Source organism: Globicephala melas, chromosome 5 (genome assembly GCF_963455315.2).
Source record: "Globicephala melas chromosome 5, mGloMel1.2, whole genome shotgun sequence".
Lineage (NCBI taxonomy): Eukaryota > Metazoa > Chordata > Mammalia > Artiodactyla > Delphinidae > Globicephala > Globicephala melas.
In genome coordinates, this window is record NC_083318.1 from 30,980,505 (window position 1) to 31,001,463 (window position 20,959).

The window sequence follows — 20,959 nt, forward strand, 5'->3', positions numbered from 1 at the left end:
AAAGTTGGTGAATACATACAGGTGTTATGTTCCTTTTTCAGAGCTCTGGAGTAGAGTAACCTCCTCTCCCCACATCTCTCATCACCATAGTACAGACTATTAACTTCTTTGTTTTTGTTTGTGGTATTTATCAGCGTCTGAAACTTTATAAACATTTTTTTATCTTTTGATAATTTGGCTTCCCTGCAAGGACCTAAGCTCTGTGAGGACAGAGCCCTTATCTCTCATCCCTATAATCCTCAGTGCTGCCTGGCAAATAGGTTCTCAAAACTTTTTGAATAAATGAATCTTTTTAAGTTAATGAACAGCTACATTTAGATCAGCCTTGGAATTATGAAAAAAACCCACCTGAGAGAAAATTTTACTGTAAACTTAGAGATCATGGGGTAAGAATTAAAGAGGCCCTAGAGAAGTGAAGTCCATGGCCAGTTAAGGGAGAACCAAATGACCTGGCTAGAAGAAATTAGGGGAAGACCAGACTGGTCTACAGATGTTTTTACGTGCTCCAAGCTGTGTTAATTACTGCAGATGAATGCCTGAGGGGAACTGTCATCTAACACAATCACATTTAAAACAACACTGGCATAAATGGACAGCCTGTGCTGGAATATTTATAGGGACACGGAGTTGCTACCTCACAAGGCATCCTGCCAACTACACTTGGAGACTTCAGGCTACCAACAGGAGCTTAAGACAGTCACAAGATGGGAGTGGATAATTACAGACCAAAGAGTAATACAATCAGTTGATCAAAAGACAAATTAAAAAGGTGTTAATTAGAAAAATTATTTATTTCTGCTCCTTTCATACATCTTATTGTTCAGGTAACAGTCTTACATACATATCTGAAATGATGCACTGTCACACACTCTGTTTAAAGGCAAAGCACCACAGGGAAAGCTGATCAGCTGTCCAGAGTTCTCAGCTTATGGGATCTCACTTCCTGATTTTACATTAATTTCTGAAGGTCAGAAGTGTCATCTCCAAAAAATGTTAAGGGGGTTGTAAAAAATAATCACTTTATTCAATATTATAGTTGTAGAAATAAAGTATATTTTCTTTAAGAAATGAAAAAAAGAAGAAAATGCCACTTAACATCGTTGGTACGTCAGTATAGGCCAGCAGGAAAAAATGCTGATAAGCTTGTCTCTGATACCAAGAAGACATTCTAGTCCAAGCTATAACACATTTCCTCTGTTTTCACTAGATGTTTCTTTTCTGCTGCTTTTCATCCTTTTCCATATTTCATATCAGAGGACTGGTACAGCCTTTAAAACTTCATTAACGGGAGCAAATTCAGTATCCACCGATTTCTTCACAAAAGGCACTCTAACCCATCAGATAGCCCCTATAAAAATAAAATTTATAAACACAAAAAGTGAAAAGGAAGCCAACATTTCAACGTGTCCCAAACAAATTTTATGATGAATCAAATGACAATCTGAAAATATAATTGTGTGATTCCTCATTATGGTTCTTATTTCAAATCTTGCCCCCCAATAAATACAGTACTGGGTCTGGGTTCCATTATCCTTCTCCCTCAAAGGACAAAGTTACAAACCAATATGCTAAGCAACAGAGGATGAGGAAAAAAAAAGTAAAGAGAAAAAAATGTTATGTAAAAGTCAAAGAAAGAGTCAGAATCAATTTCCTTTGGACTCTCACAATTGCCAACAAACATCACAAACCTTTTTATGGAAAGAAGCTGGTTTAGATTTCCTGAAAACCCTAATATTACCAAAGGAGAAACTAGGAGGGCCAGGAGCTGTTCAGCCTGGGAGGCAAGCCCTCGTGCCCTCCAGAAGCAGTGTGCAGAAGCGTCTGCCTTGCACCTCTGTTTCTTTAGGAAATGTCTTGATGGCAGGCAGCGGGCATTAGCTATAGCTGTTGAGCAAGTCAAACTTCACACTGTTCAAATAGGAAATCCTTTTACTAAATGTACAAGTTGGGCCCTGAAATCCCCTTTAAAAAAAAAAAGTCTGCTTTATAAAGTTCCAAACTTTTTCTTTTGCAATAAATCCTTGCAACCTATTATTTAGGATCTGCAGGATCAAGGAAAAAACAGATTGTGTAAAACTATCCACATTAAGAAAGGGTTGAATACACCCTGTACCCGCTGATGCCTTTAGAACTCCTCCTTTTGATCCTGCCTCTAACACGAGTGGGTAAGCTTAACACGAATGGGCAAACGTCACTCAGTTTCCTCATCTATAAAATGGAGTTACGTCAAAGGAGTTTAAGGATTATATAAGAGAATCTACGAATACAGTAACTGCTATTCATGGTAATAAGCACTTGACAAACCTTAGCTATTATTAGTTCAGTGTCTCAAATTTCTTCATCACTAAGGTGGGGACAAAAAACTACTTCATAGGGCTGAGATCTACTATAGTGCCTGACACAGAGCAGACACTCAAGAATTTCCTCCCTTCCAGCTCCTGGACTCACCTGACTCTCTTGGGTCTTGGGTCTGCATGCAGCCAATGTGATCTCCTTAGAACTCATTTATCCCTTTCCTTCTGCTCTACCAGCCTGGTCAATCCACACTCTGAGTACAGAGAGAACTTTCACCTCACACAACCACTGTCACAACTCTGAGACAAACAATACTTCTCCCCTCCACTTCTCCCCCCAGAACTGAATAAAAAATAAAAAGCCTCTTAGTGTATATATCGACTTTGAAGACCGCCTCATAAATTTGCTACTGTAATGCCTGACACTTCACAAAAGGCAAACTCTAAGACCTAAGCTTCACAAGCAAAGAATCTGAAAAAGAATAGACATATGTATATATATAACTGAATCACTTTACACCTGTACACCTGAAACTAATACAACACTGTAAATCAACTATATTCCAATACAGAATAAAAATGTTTTTAAAAAGATTAAACCTACAATAAAATAAAATAAAATCTTTGGGGCTTCCCTGGTGGCGCAGTGGTTGAGAGTCCGCCTGCCGATGCAGGGGACACGGGTTCGTGCTCCGGTCCGGGAAGATCCCGCATGCCGCGGCGCAGCTGGGCCTGTGAGCTATGGCCCCTGAGCCTGCGCGTCCGGAGCCTGTGCTCCGCAAAGGGAGAGGCCACAACAGTGAGAGGCCCGCGTACCGCAAAAAAAAAAAAATAATAATAAATAAAATAACATCTTTGTCAGATAATTCTAACAGCAAGAACAAAAAGAGACCTAAGCTTCACAAGAAAAAAAAGTTGAAGATTTTAAGAAAGTGTCCACTAATATTTGCACCAGTGGAAATTACTCAACAGCTGGCTCACACGATGAAACAAAAGTACTGAGGACTCTTTAGAGACAGCTGCCTGTCATCTGCGTATACTGATAGGTGAACATGCACTTTTGGACACACATCTCTTGATACAGTTATACGTTGTGGTATTCTTCCTTGTAATTAGTATATGACCTATGCTTATGCATCAAATAAAGCCATGTTTTAATATGTAAAATTATATCAGTAGAGAATACATCAGGTCTTTTAAAAAGCATAAATCACAAAATATAAAGCTAGTAGTACCATTTCACTGCTATTGTTCTCTCCTTTTTAAAGGTACCTCTTGTTAAAGGTGATATCAGATTCTCTGTGAGCGTGCAACCCTGGAAGTTATGAAGCATCTTATAGCATAGCCAACCTTTATCTCAGATGTTAGTGACTTATTTGATCTGCAAAAACTCATGGTTACTGATGTTTCTTTACTTTTTGTTGTTGCTGCTGTCCCATTTATTATATATCAAATTGCTCATATACGATGGGTCCTCAAAGAGAATGTATGCGCAAGAAGACACATCCCTTTCTTGCTGGTGGTACTAACCACACCCCTATCATGTGCAATAGGTAGGCTCACAGACCTGGCTCATCATCTCTTTTGGGGCCTGCAAATATTCCAGAAAATGCAACACTGTTGCTTCCCTTATTTTCCCAAACTGTCCACTGTTTCTCCCCACTCCACACTCAAGGTACCAGGCATTAGGAGCTGTAGATGAGAAATCATATCAAAGAGGGGATCATAAAGTCCTTCCTCTTAAAAATGTAAATCTTAGATTTAGCTGCACAGCAAGTTACAAAAAGCAGCAATTTTCTATTTAGACTATTGTTCTGCTTTGACTATATCTAAATATAATTTACACCCAAAACCCAGAGTATACTCTGTTTTTTTTCTTTAAATATCAATTATTTATTTATTTTTGGCTGTGTTGGGTCTTTGTTTCTGTACGAGGGCTTTCTCTAGTTGTGGCAAGCGGGGGCCACTCTTCATCACGGTGTGTGGGCCTCTCACTATCGCGGCCTCTCTTGTTGCGGAGCACAGGCTCCAGACGTGCGGGCTCCGTAGTTGTGGCTCACGGGCCTAGTTGCTCCGCGGCATGTGGGATCTTCCCAGACCAGGGCTCGAACCCACATCCCCTGCATTAGCAGGCAGATTCTCAACCACTGCACCCTCAGGGAAGCCCAGAAAGTATACTGTTATTTCTAATTTCCTATTGTTACCTTAGTCAACAATCTTGGAAACTGGCCTATAGAATGTGGAAAAGACAAATGTTTACATAAATAATTGCAAAAGTAAGACAGAAGCAATCCAGAGAATTAAACATTTTTCAAAACCTTTTTGTAAGTAGTAGATTATCCTAAAAGGATAATTTAGGATAATTATCCTAAATTTAGGATAATTTAGGATAATTATCCTAAATTTAGGATAATTTAGGATAATTATCCTGTTGTCCTAAAAGTCAAATGCTCAAGCTAAAAGAAAAACACACAGCCTAAGGAGAAGACCTAAAACCTTAAGGAAGAATGGGAAGCTTAAGCAGAATGAGAACAAATCTGGTTCTACGGACAAAACAACCTCACTGCTTCTGTTCTGCTATATGCCTCCAAAAGTTCTTTCTGTTTTCATTATTAATTTTTAATAGCCTCTTTATCCTCTCTGGGAGCCTCCTCTTCTCCTGTTTTGCTGTGAAAAACTTCAGACTCTTCTATTGGTATACCTTTGGCAACAAGGGTAGAACAAAGAGGAACAAAAAGAGGAGGCTGGGGCTTCCCTGGTGGCGCAGTGATGCGCCGATGCAGGGGACACGGGTTCGTGCCCCGGTCTGGGAAGGTCCCACATGCCACGGAGTGGCTGGGCCCGTGAGCCATGGCCGCTGAGCCTGCGCGTCCGGAGCCTGTGCTCCGCAACGGGAGAGGCCACAGCAGTGAGAGGCCCGCGTACCGCAAAAAAAAAAAAAAAAAGAGGAGGCTGGAGTCTCTGTCCTCGTACAATTTAACAAATGCCCCCAATTTTTCCCAGGACAAAAATAAGAGCCATTGGCAGTCTGATGGAGCTACATGGCCACAAAGATATTCAGCTGACAAAGAACACTGCTCTCTTTTCCCATATTGCAGGGTTAAGATGGGAACATGAGTGCAGGATAAGTATTTGTGACTTTCTAGAAAGTCTGTCCATTCTACCCCAGATGTGTTATAGATACGGACAGGTTAAGCCACAGAACAAGTGAACTTGTGTAATTCAAACACATTCCTATTTTCCCTTCTACTGTCTCATAATAAAATCAGAAAATATCAGTTTTAAGTACAGCTGACACTTGATGTTTAACATATTCCCTAAAAAATGAATTTTCTAAGAGCTAATCTTTGTATGATATGTTTGCCCAAAGTTCCTGTAGTTACTAATGTATCCATAGGTGAAATCAGAATATAGGGAAATGTGATCAGACTCATCTACATTTAAAATGAAAGATCTCAAACAGAATTATAAAAGTTGCCATAAAACCAATTTATTTTTGTTCTAAAGATAGTGTTCGTTTTCTGAATCAAAATAATCTAATATACATATATGAAATCCTTTCCCCATCTTTTTGGAGAGGCAGTAACTCTCCTTTCCTGTCCAATGCTTAGTGGATTTTCCTCATATCAATATTCAAAGAACAGCAGCAATTAATGGCTCAAAAGTATTCCTTACTGTTATTATTACTGTGGGAATTCCATATGTTACAGATTAACCAAAAAGCCCTTCAGAGAAATGTCTCCAGTCAGTGGTCACTGATGCTACAGCAAAATAACGGGATTTTCTCATGAACATGTATGGAGATAACAGTCAGGAAGACCTATTCATCTCAATTTTGCTACTAACTATAGCTATAACCTTGAGCAAGTCACAAATTTCTCTGGTTCTCGAAATTTTCATCTGTTTAAATAAGGTTTAAATTAAATCTCCTATGATTTTATGAGATCCAGGTAATTATTTTACCAGTTTGCAAGTTAAGGTGCTGATTATACGAAGTACTTAATAACTTACGGCAGTTTCATTCTCATGAATACTCTAGCCATGAAAAAACTCAATAGGACACAGACGAATCCAATGAATAAAAGGAGAAATCTATTGAGCTTCGGAATGTTTGGTGCATTGGATCGGTCCAGGATTATGAAACCTAAACCTCCCATTGTAAACAGGAAGCTGGATGCGAGTCCTTCCATAATATACTGTCCATTTACTCTGAAAAAGAAAGACCAGAGCAAACAATAAATGAAAATTCCCAGAAAAATAAAGAACTTTTTCCTTAGACTGAAATTCCTGTTTCTGCTAAAACATTGTTGTGCTTATTTTTTTATTACCCTTACAACTATTTTACCATATTTCTGGCTATTCATTTCAATAAATATTTATTGAGAGCCTATTATGTACCAAGCACTATTTAGGTTCTGGGGACACAACAATGAACAAAACAGACACAAATCTTTGTCTTCATGAAGCTTATGCTCAAAAAAACCTTTCAAACTTCAACTAACACAACTGCCTATGTAAAATCAATACTCATATATATACATATATACATATATATATATTTTTTGGCCACGCCGCACAGCTTGTGGGATTTTCGTTCCCGACCAGGGATTGAACCCGGGCCCTCAGCAGTGAGAGCACAGAGTCCTAACAAATGGACCACCAGGGAATTCCCAATACTCATATATTTTAATTATTAGCTTAAAAAGCCAACTAATATATGTACATGAACACTTTACCCAGAACTTTAGTTTTTGAAAATTATGTTATTTAAATTTCTACTATCAATTTCAAATTAATTTTGAATTGGTTAATGTTTCCTGAGTTTTAATAATTAATAAATCTCTTGTTTCAAAGTGAACTTTTTAAAAGCAAGCAAGTTCTTAACTAAGGCTTCAGGAACCCCACAAAGATGTCCAGAAATCTATAAACCCTTAAATTTTTGTATATACACGTATCTGATTTTTCTAGGGGTGAAGAACTTTCAAGTTCTGAAAGCTCACGGACCCCAAAAGGCAAATTTCTCTGTTAAAGATATGATTTATACATAGGCACATATAAAGAAGGTATATACATTTTTGCTAAACTAATTGTTTTAATTGAAAACGCAATACACGCAGCGGTTTCAAAATTCAAACTCAGGTGACGAGACAGTGAAATGTGAAATGTCTCCCTGCCATCAAGATCTCCTGTCATCCATATCCCCTCCACAGAGATCACAGTAATCTTTCCAGGAATATTCTATGCATGGAATACCACTAACGTAAGTGTAAATACAAACATATAGCTATGTTCAGGTAGATAGTTACCAAGTGGCTTGTATAAGGCAATACAAGAAGCACTGCTCAGGTGAAACAAACCACACTGTTTTGGTGTTCATTGCCTACATGGAACTCCCAAGTCTCAAAAATTAGTTTTCCTATGTAATAGTATATCCAGGGGTCCAAAGATTTTTTCTTAAATGACCAGATTGTATATATCTTAGGCTTGCCGGCCATATGGTTTGTATAACACAACACAGTAGCCTGAAAGCAGCCATAGATAGTACAGAAACAAATGGGTGTGCGTATTTCCAATAAAGCTTTACTTACAAATAAACACGTACCTGTGGTTTGCTGACCCCAGAACAGCCTATAAATGAATTTTAAACTGATACCCTCCTTTAAATAAGTGAACATGTCAATCACTGTGAAATATTTTATTTCCTAATAAGTGAATACATAAATAATATACTTCTACTCTTGTTCTTGTCCACTTCCTGCAATCTCTGAATTTAGCATTTTAAAACAGCTAGTGTCTAAATACAGATGCACCCAATAGGTTGCACTGTATTTTTAAATAAGCAGGCATGCCTCAGCAATCTTCCTTCCCACCAGCAAATCATTCAAAATGATATCTTTTACCTGTAGGCCAAGAAAGCTACTGGTCTCTGATGCCCATGTTCATCAGTCATGGAGCCGACACTTGGAGGTTCAACGATAACATCATAAATGATTCCTAAATGAAAGACAACAACATAGGTTAGATTGGATTCCTAATTTTAAAATAGATTTAGAGTTTTTATCCGTCTCTAAAGGTTCATTTATATTTAAATAGGACTGCTTTGATGTATTATTATAATCAAATGAGGCCCAGCTTACCTCCTAAACTTCAGATAAACCAGAATTTATCTTCAGAAATTCAACTCAGTATTTTAGAATGACTTGCAAAACATAAAAGAAATTCATTCAGTATTGTTTCAAACTCAAGAATGACTCCACAATAAAGCAGATTTAACATTAAAGGCTATTTTTAGTTCAAGAAAATGTTCCACATATACTTGGATTTGTTTCTTTAAATTAAGAGGTAGCTAGAGAAATTTTCTTGCTTGAAAGTAAAATGAGACGTTTTAAAATCACACCACTAGGCAGACTGGCAATACTAGAGATTCACAATCATTAATGTTAATATCCATCATTATGTCATAATGTCATCATGATCATTTATGTTAATGTCCATCAACACTTTCTCAAATCTCCCACTGTCAACGTCTACTCTTTATCTTCACTGTTTTCCATCATCCCCACCTCCAGCTTTTCTTAAGCACAGCAAGACTGTCTCCCTCACCTTTGACTAACAAAACAATCACTTGGGAATTCCCTAACTCACCCCCACCCCCCAAACCAAATCTACAAACTGGAACCTGCATCCATCCTCACCTCCAGCTACAACAGAGGAAGAGTCCCTCCTCCTATCACCATGGGATCCCTTTTGCAATAATAAGGACTCCGTCCCCCTTGCCATTTCAGAGACTTTGTTCCATGGGCTACCTCTTCTCTTTCCTGTATTTTCAACCTCTTGTTCCCTACATCAGCTTTCCCTTGACACCAGATCCTCCTAGCTAACATTCTACTTCTATGCTTCCTTTTTGAAAGGGGGCCAGGCTTCCTTCTGGAGGGGAAAAAAAAAAAAAAAGGTTAACTCTCTGTCTCCACTTCCTCACTCATCCTTCATTTTTCAGCTCACTCCGATCTGGCTTCTGCCACCACTGATATTACTCTTGCTCATGGAGGCTAATGGCCTCCATGTTGTCAAATTCAAAGGACACTTTTCAGTTCTCTTATTAGGAGGTCTCCTAGCAGTGCTTGATCCAGTTTACTAAATCTATTTTCTTGGGGTAAAAAGATGGCTTCTCATGGCTTCCGTGACACTCCTGTCCATGTTTTCTTGCTACCTCTCTAGCTGAGCCTCATCTGCTATAAAACCACTCAACGTTCGGAGTTCCTTAGGGCTCGATCCACTATGCTCTTCTTTTCCTACCTTCTCTCTCCAACTGAACTTATCCCTTGCCAGGGCTTTACTATGCTAATGATTCTCAATGTGCCAACACCTACCGAATCATGTTAGCACTATTAAAATTAGATGTAAGCTCCCTAAGAATAGAAACTCTATGTTCTTCAATATCTGGCTCATGGGAGGAGTTCAGAAAACATCTGTTATTGACTAATTTCAACACAAACCTCTTTTCTCAGTTCTAGACTCCTATCTGCAAACTTGACATATCCAACTAATTATATTTGGTTATGTCCAACTATTATTTATCCCAAAGTGACATCTGGGTTCACCATTCCCAACCAAAAAAACTTCATTTCTCTAGTCTCAGAAAATGACACTTCCACCTACTTGGTGCTCAAACTAGACACCAGGAAACTTCCTTCACATGTCATTCTCCCCCCACATCCAATCAATCATCATCAAGATCCACTGAATCTATTTCCAAAATATCTTTCATTATACATTCCTCCATCTCTAGTGCCACCAACCTTGTCTACTCTAAGTCACTACAAAACCCACCTAATTGATATCTCAGTCCCACACTTGTCCATACTTTCCCCTCTGCCTAGATACGCTTTTCCCCAATCTTTCAAATTTTGGCTAACATGTCATTTTCTCAGAAACCACATTCGAATGTAAATGATGTTCCTAAGTCTGATTGTTTTTACATAACCTCTTGTTCTTTTCCTTCAATGCACTCATGGCAACTTGCAGTGGAAAAACTAATGTAATGGAGAAAGATTTATGTGATATTTAACGTATCTCAACCAATGACATTATAAGCTTCAGGAGGGCAGGGCCCTTATCTGTTTCATTCATTGTTGCCTCCAGTACCTAATGCCTGGAACTTAACAGGAACTCAGTACATTATTTGATGAATATTTCTCAGCAATAAATATTGTTTATTTATAAAGGTACACTCAGTTTCTAGAAGACTCCTTTCCAGTGGCAAAACCGATTCCTTGTATGAGACAGCTCATGGCCTTGGCCACTAAAAGGTGTCCTTTCACTTTACCCCAGAAATTAGGGCAAAGAATCTCCCCATTACAAACACAGATGGAAAAAGTGCCCAGAGTGAAAACTGTGAGGCTTCCAGCAAAGGCCCTGGCTCCAAGGGAGGTAAGGGTTACAGGAAAGATTTCTAGCAGATGAAGACTTACTAAAAAAAAAAAAAAAAATGCCACATGCATTTTAAATTTTGTTTATTCAATCCAGCACCTATTAATGTGCTGAGCAAATGTGAACGCTAATGCAATGTTAGGACAGTATCTTACCAACATAAAAAATATTTTAAACGTAATTTATTTAAATGAACATAAGTTAACTGCCACTGTTCTAGATTTGGGAGGAGGGTAAATCCAAATGTTCATTCTAGAACTAAGCCTGCATGATTTCAGATACTTCCCTCCTCAGTACCAACTATTTTCACAAGACATCTATGAAAATGAAGATGTCTGACTATTCCCTTAAAAACAGAACCAGCTGCTCTTGCTGTCCCTAATCTGTGGAGCTTTAATTTTATCATTTCCAAATTAAGTACCCCACTTCCCAAAATCTAAAAGTGCAGTAGCAGCGTTGAGTAAATCATGGAACTGCGGCTTGAAAGGGTGGTAGCTATGAAAAGACTGTAGCCGGATTGCCAACTCACCACTATACAAAGCGACGCCCCTTTTGCAAAGGACAGGATAAAATGACAATGCAGTGTTCAACGGTAATGCTATTTTCCTTATTCTTTAAATTTTCAACTTCCGATCTCTCAAATACGCGATATCTTCTGCAAATCTATCTCCAATCTCAAATATTTATCAAAACTGTGGTTTCGAAAGATTACATTCATACTTATTGTTGATCGGGGCAAAAGCAACACCGAACCCTTAGGTTTGAGCTAACAAACCTAAAGGCTGTCAAGTCTCTTCCAAACTTCCAGGGACCGTAGACAAAGAGAAGGTAACAGTCCCACACCCTCCTGACCAACCGTGGAAGTAGAATGGGCCAAAAGAGATTTTCCCAGGGCCTTTGTCAAATAACTCACGGCATTCAATAAAAGGAGCAACAATCTGGGCTTGAAAAATATATTATTCGGCTCGGACCGCCTGGCTAAGAGGTCAGGAGACGGAAGGCAATGGGAGCGAGAACAGGAGCCCCCTCAAGATACAGGACAGGGCGTGAGGGCAAATAAACCTTTGGGCCGTTAACACGCGGGACCCCAGAGTTTCCCTCCACCCTCGGAAAAGATCGAGAGGAGAGCGATGCTTTCCCGGGCTGAGAGCCGAACAGACGCGCCCCGAGGGCGGGCCGGCTCCCCGCGCCTCAGCGCCTCTCGGGCCCCAGGCAGGACGAGTTACCTCCGGTGATGAGGAAGTAAGACACCACCACCAGAGCGTACACCGTCATGGCCGACGGCATGTGCACCCAGGGCGGCTTCTTCAGCTTCAGGTTGGGACATTCGAGCACTAAGAACGGGATTCGGTACAAACTCTCCATGTTGGTGGGGGCACGAGCAGCGGTCGGCCGCCAGTCCCACACTCCCCCCGGCAACAGGCCCGCCCGCTCTTCCCCCGGCGCGTGCGCGGGGAAGGGAACGGCAGGTCCGCAACGCTCGGAGGCAGAGTTAACACCCATAGAAGAAAAGAAGAAACTATAAAAACGGATAAGTGACATGAATTAAAAGTATGTATTATTGAATCTTGTGAAACATAAATTTGAGTAAGAAGCTCAGTTATAACCAATGAATAAACATGTGATTTCTGTACCTTCCAGGACCTGCATGCCTTCAGACGTGGCCAAGCCGGAGCCGCAGAAGGACCAGGATCGATCTGAGCCCCTCCCACTTGCTGATGCTGGGGGTTTGGAAGCTGATTGGACGCAGGACGCTCTAAGTTCCCAGAGCCAGAGGATGAATGGGGGACGTTTGGAAAGCTCTGCCTTTTTTATTAGCGGGTTTTTCAAGAGCTTGAGAAAGTCCTACGTTGCTGAGCTTTTACTTCCTGATGTAGCAGTGGTGACAGTAGTAATAATTGTTACTAATAATTGTTAAATTAATGTATTATAAAATTAAAAATACATATCTAGTTTAGCTCTATCACAAAGGTCAAGAGGACATCTCCACAAGATGTCTAAAGCGGATACCTTGACGTGACCAAAATACTATTTTTTTTTTTTTTTTTTTTTTTTGCCGTACGCGGGCCTCTCACCGCCGTGGCCTTTCCTGTCCCGGAGCACAGGCTCCGGACGCGCAGGCCCAGCGGCCATGGCTCACGGGCCCTGCCGCTCCGCGGCACGTGGGATCCTCCCAGACCGAGGCACGAACCCATGTCCCCTGCATCGGCAGGCGGACTCCCAACCACTGCGCCACCAGGGAAGCCCCTAAAATACTATTTTAAATAACCAGTGTCCTCTGCTATTTTCGTAAATGCTAAAATATTTCAGCCCAAAAATCTTGAAATCGTCCTGATTTCTCTCTTTTTTAAACCTCCGTATCCAAAGTATTAGCAGATCTTTTTGGTTGTACTATCAAAAATATCTTAAATTCATCCACTTTTCTCCATTCCATATTTACCACCCTAGTGGAAGCCACCATCATCTCTTGCCTGGGCTATGTTTACAATCCAAGTGGATGAAAATATTTGATGGAAAATTTGTCTTTGGGGATGGACTAGATAGCCTAAACATTTTTGTTTGTTTGTTTTCTGTTTAGTTTTTGTTTTTTATATACTCTCTTAAGATACTGCTAATACCTGTTTTCTTTTGGAATAAGAGTTCAAAGTGACTGGTTATATAAATCCAGGAGAGACTGATATCTTTATAATTGAGCCAATATTTTTATGGTTTTTGTTTGTTACTGAGCTCATGGTGTTTTACAGGATGGTATGCATTGGTTCTGCACTTTAGTGACTCGATTACTGAGAAATTGTTTAAATACCACAGTAGTAAAAATATTTATAAAACATTGCAGCATCTAACTCTAAATACAGATGAGGCTTGCTGCTCTGATTGTTTAACAGTGAGAGTCTCGGGAAGCAGCCGCATAGCACAGGGAGATCAGCTCCGTGCTTTGTGACCGCCTGGAGGGGTGGGATAGGGAGGGTGGGAGGGAGGGAGACGCAAGCGGGAAGAGATATGGGAACATATGTATATATATAACTGATTCATTTTGTTGTAAAGCAGAAACTAACACACCATTGTAAAGCAATTATACGCCAATAAAGATGTAAAAAAAAAAAAATTGTGAGAGTCTCCCCCTGAGTCTTACTCAGTGTGTATTAAGGAAGGGATGTTAATCTTAGATTATGAGAGGGTCACTAATAACACCAGTAATAAAGGGTGTTTACACCACAGCCAGCATTTACACATAGGAAGTTTTTCTGGGGACTATAAAGCAGAATGTTTCTGAAATTCCCATAGTTATATAAACAAGGAAAACTTTGGAACAATTAAAAATATGTTGCCTTGAGAAAATAAGGAAAAACATAGAAATTAAAAGTTTTTAAGCTTCCTGGGACTTCCCTGGTGGTGCAGTGGTTAAGAATCTGCCTGCCAATGCAGGGGACACGGGTTCGAGCCCTGGTCCGGGAAGACCCCACATGCCACAGAGCAACTAAGCCCACAAGGCACAACTACTGAGCCTGCGCTCTGGAGCCCGCGAGCCACAACTACTGAGCCCACAATCCACAACTACTGAAGCCTGTGCACCTAGAGTCCATGCTCCGCAACAAGAGAAGCCACCACAATGAGAAGCTTGCGCACCACAACGAAGAGTAGCCCCCACTCACCCCAAATAGAGAAAGCCCGCGCACAGCAATGAAGACCCAATGCAGCCAAAAATAAATAAAATAAAATAAATACATTTATAAAAAAAGTTTTAAAGCTTCCTTTATATCTTCAGAAAGGAAACTAACAGTTTTTTAATTATTCTTTTTTTTAATGTATTTATTTTATTTTATTTTTGGCTGCGCTGTGTCCTTGTTGCTGTGCGTGGGCTTTCTCTAGATGCGGCAAGCGGGATCTACTCTTTGTTGCAGTGCACGGGCTTCTCATTGCGGTGGCTTCTCTTGTTGCGGAGCCCGGGCTCTAGGCGCGCGGGCTTCAGTAGTTGTGGCTCGCGGGCTCTAGAGCACAGGCTCAGTAGTTGTGGTGCACGGGCTTAGTTGCTCTGCGGCATGTGAGATCTTCCTGGGCCATGGCTCGAACCCGTGTCCCCTGCACTGGCAGGCAGATTCTTAACCACTGCACCACCAGGGAAGCCCCGGAAACTAACATTAATTAACCACCTCTTGGCAGATATATTATGTTGTCATTTATGTTAGTTCTTACTTATTCTTCATGACAATTCTATTAGGTAATTACTAATGTCACCACTTTACATATGACAAAACTGAGGCGTGGGAAGTAAAACAAACTCAAAAAGTATATTCTGTGATTGGATGAGAACTAAAGGCAATTGCCCTAAATATAAAACAGATTTCAGCTGTTTAAGATGAGACAAATTTATATAATTATCCTTCCTCTTATATATTCTGGGGCCAAATAATTACATATACATTGTAGAAAAAACACAGAAGTTTTAAAAAAATATAAATTTATTAATACAAAATAAAACTGCCAAGTCAGAACATATCACATTCATCTATATATCGAATTATTACTGTTACCTCTTTACTCTGTTCTGAAAGGTAAGTTTGTTCCAGGAACCAATTCACTATTTTTTTAACATCTTAAACTTTCAAGTATTTTCCAACTTGAGTTTGTAATGTTATACAAACCAAGTAAAAAAGAAATCTTTCATGAGTAAAATTTGCACATCTGTTACCATCTGTGTCCTAACCAACAATCTTCCTATAGAAAATGTTTTGTTTAAACACAACATAAACTTTGTAACTGAAAACCAAACAAATAATGAATATAAGCATGGGCATTAGAGTATGCCCTTAAATAAGCAGAATCTTATTCAGCGGGGGGGCTGTTGTATGTAAATGAAGAAAGGACAAATGTTGGAAGAAACAAGTACTTAAAACTTTATGGGGACTTCCCTGGTGGTCCAGCGGTTAAGAATCCGCCTTCCAATGCAAGGGACGTGGGTTCGATCCCTCGTCCGGGAAGTAAGATCCCACGTGCCGCAGGGCAATTAAGCCCGCGCGCCACAACTACTGAGCCCGTGTGCCACAAGCTACAGAGCCCACGCACCACAACTGGAGAGAGAAAATCCGCGCACCACAACTAGAGAGAAGCCTGCGCGCTGCAACGAAAATTTCCGCATGCAGCAACAAGGATCCCACAACTAAGACCCGACACAGCCAAAAATAAAATAAAATTTAAAAGAAAAGAAAAGAAAAAACCATTATGTACAGTAGAGCCTATCATTTTAAGCTGCATATAAAAACAAAACTGACAAATTTTTACTGTGCACAATCAAATCTAAACTCAAGGAAAAAAGGAGCATGTTTAACGTAGAAAGCCATACTAAAAAGCCTTGAAGTCAGGAATGGCTCTGCCAGTCAAAAGAGAAGGGAAACCCTACAAATAAGTTTTTAACGAAATTCTAAACAAACCAGAGCTACCAAGGCTATTAATACTACTGACTTCAGTGTGACTTCAGTTTATTTAAATATGTACTAGAGAGGAAATTAGTAGCTTTGTTTCTGTCAGATGATAGTACACAATTTTATCCTAGATTTATTTCCAAGGACATTTTGCAAGATGACAATCCCTTTGAACTATGCTCTTTCCCTCTGGGTTCCGCATATGCAAGGGTATGTTTATTTCCCCAGCTCAGCAAGTATTTATTGAGTGATAACTCTATGCCGGTCACTGTGTGAGGCATTATCATGTCTCATGATCTATACAAACTCTTTCTAATGTGATATGAAATTGTGGATTTTGTTATTTCTGTCATTGTTTTAAACTTTGAAAATCAAAATTTGCAAATAAAACATAGGTACATGCCCACTGTAACAACAGAGACACACATGGAACAATTTCCTTTCATCACTGCTCTCATTTTAGTTTTCCTTCCAGAGGTAGTGAGGCCCCTGGGATTAGTTCGGGAATGCACAATTGGAGTAAATGTACTCAGGTCTGGAAGAATCCCCACCTTGGTTTCTGACCCACAGAGTGAGGGCTCTAACGGTAGGAAAGGCGAAGTGGAACCAATAGAACTGCCTTTACCTTCCAAAACAATAAATCAGAAGTGAATGCAGAGATTGATGTCACCATCAAGGACTTGAAAGATGCAGAGAAGAATTCCTAGCACATTACATTCAGTTAGCCAGTTTGTCCTTTTTAAGGAAGGATGAATCTTGGAGAACAACAATGAATGAATGTAAACTGAATCATGCGGTGCCTCCAACTGCAGCTGCTGTTCCACGTGGGGTTTCACTGCTGGAGCATGTCACACCCCCTGACACCTGTTAGGTGGCTATTGATCTGTCAAATGTCTTTTGATCTGTACATTGGGAAAGGCCATCAGAAGAAGTTTGTTTTCAACTGGGAGGGTCAGCAATACACATTCACAGCCCTATCTCAGGACCATGTCAAATTTCCAACCCTATGTCCTAATCTGATTTTCAGGAACTTTTTTTTTATTGCCTTTTCCTTTGCAGGCTATATGCCATTGCATTGATGATATGATGATTGGACCTAGTGATCTAAGTAGCAAGAACACTAGATACGTTGGTAAGACACACGCATGATAAAGGATGGAAAACAAGCACAATAAAACATCAGGGGCTTCTCACTGAAATTTCTAAGGGTCTAGTAACTTATAACATGTGAGATATTCCTTCCAAGGTAAAGGATAGTCGCTACATTGATTCCTCCTTCCACTAAGAAAGATGCACCATGAATGCTTAGGGAGCTACTTGGGATTTTGGAGACAACATATACCTCATTTGGTCATGTTATTCCTATTTATTTAGTGAGTAATCCAATAAGTTGCTAGTTTTGAGTAGGACCCGGAACGGCAAAGGCTATGCAACAAGCCCAGCCAGCCAAGCAAACTGCTCTGTCACTTGGGCCATATGACACAGCAGATCCAATGTCATTTGTGATGTCTGTGGCACATAGGGATGCTCTGTGAAGCTTTTGACATGCCCCTTGAGATGCATCACAGAATGGAGAGCTAAGAATTTTAGCATAAACTTATGCCAGCCTCCGCAGATAAATAATCTACTATGAGAAATAGATTCTGGTTTGCCACTGGGCGTTAGTGGAGACTCAGCTATTGACCATGGGCAACAAGTCACCATAAAGCCTGAACCAGCCATCACCAATTTGGCATTGTCTGACCTATCAACTTATAAATGTGGGTACCCACAGCAGCACTCAATCAACAAATGAAAGTGTTACGCAGGAGATCAGGCTTGAGTAGGTCCTGAAGGTGCACGTAAGTTGCATGAGAAACATTCTAGATCCACATGACCCACATTCCTGCCACATTGCCTCTTCTCTCTCCGCCTGTACACATGGCATTATGGAGAGTGCCCCATGAGCAGTTAACTGAAGAAGAAAACACTGGGGACTGTTTTACAGATAGTTCTGCACAAGATGCTGGCACTACCTGAAAGTAAATGGCTTTGCACTACAGCCTCCCTTGAAGCAACTGATGAGAGGAAATCTTCCCAATGGGCAGAATGTTAGCACTGCGCTTGGATATTCATTTTGCCTGGAAGGAGTGATGGCCAGAGTTGCGGTTCTGTAGTGATTCATGGGCAGTGGCTAATCATTTGGCTGAATGGATGGCCAGGGAATTAGAAGGAATACAATTGGAAAGTTATTAAGGATGTCTGGAGGAGAGACATATGGATAAACCTCTCTACATAGGTATGAAGTGTGAAGATATTTGTACCCCATGTGACTATGCACCAAAGAGCAACCTATGTAGGGAATGACATTCATAATCGGGTGGATAAGAGACCCATCTTGTGGACATCAGTCACCCTCTTTCCCCAGTCACTCCTGTCCTCGCCCAGCAAGTCCACAAACAAAGGGCCCTGGCAGCAGGGATGCAGGTTATGCATGGACTTTCACTCATCAAGGCTGATCTGGCTAGAGCCACTGCTGAGTGCCCAACCTGCCAACAGTAGAAATCAACAATGAGTCCCAGTCTGGCACCATTCTCCCGGAAGATGAGTCACCCACTTATTAGTGGGTTAATTACATAAGAACATTTCCAGTAGGCACTTGGTTCTTACTGAAACAGATATTTACACTGGATACAAATTTTCCTCCCTTGCTCACAACGCGGCTACCAAAATCACTATTGTGTGGACTTGAGGAATGCCTTATTCAGCATCATGTTAAACCACACAGCACTGCTTCTGGCCAAGAAACTTGTTTGACAGCAGATGAACTGTGGCGTTTGTCTCATGTTCATGGAATTCACTGGTTTTATCGTGTGCACCATCACCTTGAAGCAGCTGTGTGGAATGGCGGAATGGGCTTTTGAAAAGTCAGTTATGATGCCAGATTAATGTCAGCACCTTCTGGGACTAGGACAATGTCTTCTAAGATGAAGCATGTGCTGTGAATAAGTGATCGATATATGATGCTCTTTCTCTTAGAGCCAGGATTCACCAAGTCCAGGAATCAAGTGTCAAAGATGGGAATGACTCCTCTCACGGTTACTTCTAGTGATCCACTAGTGAATTTTTTGCTTCCCATTCCCTACAGCTTAGGGATCTGCTGGTCTAGAAGTTTTAGTCTTAAGGGAGGAATGCTTCCACCAAGGGACACTTCAATGGTTCCATTAAACAGAAATGAGACTGTCACCTTGCCCCTCAGTGTCTCATGCCATTGAATCAAAAGGCAAGTGGGGGCTTCCCTGGTGGCGCAGTGGTTGAGAATCCGCCTGCCGATGCAGGGGACACGGGTTCGTGCCCCGGTCCAGGAAGAACCCACATGCCGCGGAGCTGCTGGGCCCGTGAGCCATGGCCGCTGAGCCTGCGCGTCCGGAGCCTGTGCTCCGCAACGGGAGAGGCCACAACAGTGAGAGGCCCGTGTACCGCAAAAAAAAAAAAAGGCAAGTAGGGGGTACTGTATTGACTAGGGCAGGTTGACCCTGACAACCAATTATATTGCCACCACAAAACGGCAGTAAGGAAGAGTGTGTCTAGAATGCAGGAGGTCCCCTGAGATGCCTCTCAGTACCTCCGTATTCTGTGATTAAAGTCTATGGAAAACTTAACAACCGCATAGGGGCAGGGCTCTTAATGGCTCAGACCTTTCAGGAATTAAGGTTTAGGTCACTCTGGCAGGCAAGAAACCACAACTAGCTGAAGTTTTTTGCTGAGGGCAAGGGGAATATGGAATGAGTAGTGGCAGACTGTAGCTATAAATACCAGCTATGCCCATGTGAACAGTTGTAGGAATAAGCACTGTAATAGTTATGAGGAGTTTTCTTTATTTTGATACGAATATATTTATACGTATATTCACCATTTTTCTCTTTTTTCCCTCCCATTCTCCTGCCATGTATAGAATATTTGCTGATGGTATTTAACCTCTCAGTATTTAAGTTACTGGATATCAAAGAAGGAATATGACTTATCTAGAAGACAGATGATTATCACCCCAAAATGGATAAAAGGACGTTTTTTTTCTCTTTGGAGAGACCATGTTACAGTCGTATGAGGGATAGTTGCATTATGTTAGGAAGAAGCAAATTGTTACTATTTCTCTTACTTGAAAATTAAGTTAAATACAGTTCAAAAAGGTAAACATGGATGCCAAGTTGACAAGGGATAGACTGTGGTGGATTTGTATCATATCAATTTAGCTAAGCTGGAACTATATTTCCCAGAATCCCTTTACTGTGTAGTTCTGAATCAGTGTGATCCCCAAGTGACACAATTATTTTTAGACACTTTTTAAGCTAGTGAAATAAATTTCCACCTAATTATCAGTTCCTTATGAAACATTTAAAATATTCAATTGAAAATAGCACATTAACTAAATGAATTATGAAGCATCCGTATGGTAGAATACTACATAACCATTAAAAATGATACTGCAGAATTTTATCTTCTGAAATGGACAGATGTTCATAACAAATTTAAAATTATGAAAATCAGACCACAAAATTGTATTTAGGGTATTGGCCCAGTTGATATTGTATGCATTTTCTGGGCATTATATGTTGAAAAAAGTCTGAAGGGACATAAAGGTTATTAATAGCTATGTGATGAAATTATAGATCTTTTCCCCTTCTTTGAAACTGTATGTATTTTCCACTTTTTCTATAATAAACATGTATTACTTTTGTAATTAGGATTCAAACTTTTAATAGCATTTTGTTGGAACACAGCAGATATCTTCTTTCTGGTGTTTCATTGGTATATCTGTCTCTCTACTCAGGTATC

At 40.3% G+C, this 20,959-nt stretch overlaps 1 protein-coding gene across 1 annotated transcript; it reads right to left on the reverse strand.

Moving 5' to 3' along the window:
• Positions 1–772: 772 nt before the first annotated feature.
• Positions 773–12,158, reverse strand: OSTC (oligosaccharyltransferase complex non-catalytic subunit). The gene is made up of 4 exons (XM_030864094.2): positions 11,951–12,158; positions 8,195–8,288; positions 6,306–6,503; positions 773–1,348 (listed from the first exon to the last, which is right to left on the reverse strand). Exons 1-4 carry the CDS (start codon positions 12,087–12,089, stop codon positions 1,330–1,332), a joined length of 450 nt encoding a protein of 149 aa, XP_030719954.1. The 5' UTR covers positions 12,090–12,158; the 3' UTR covers positions 773–1,329.
• Between the last annotated feature and the right edge of the window lie 8,801 nt (positions 12,159–20,959).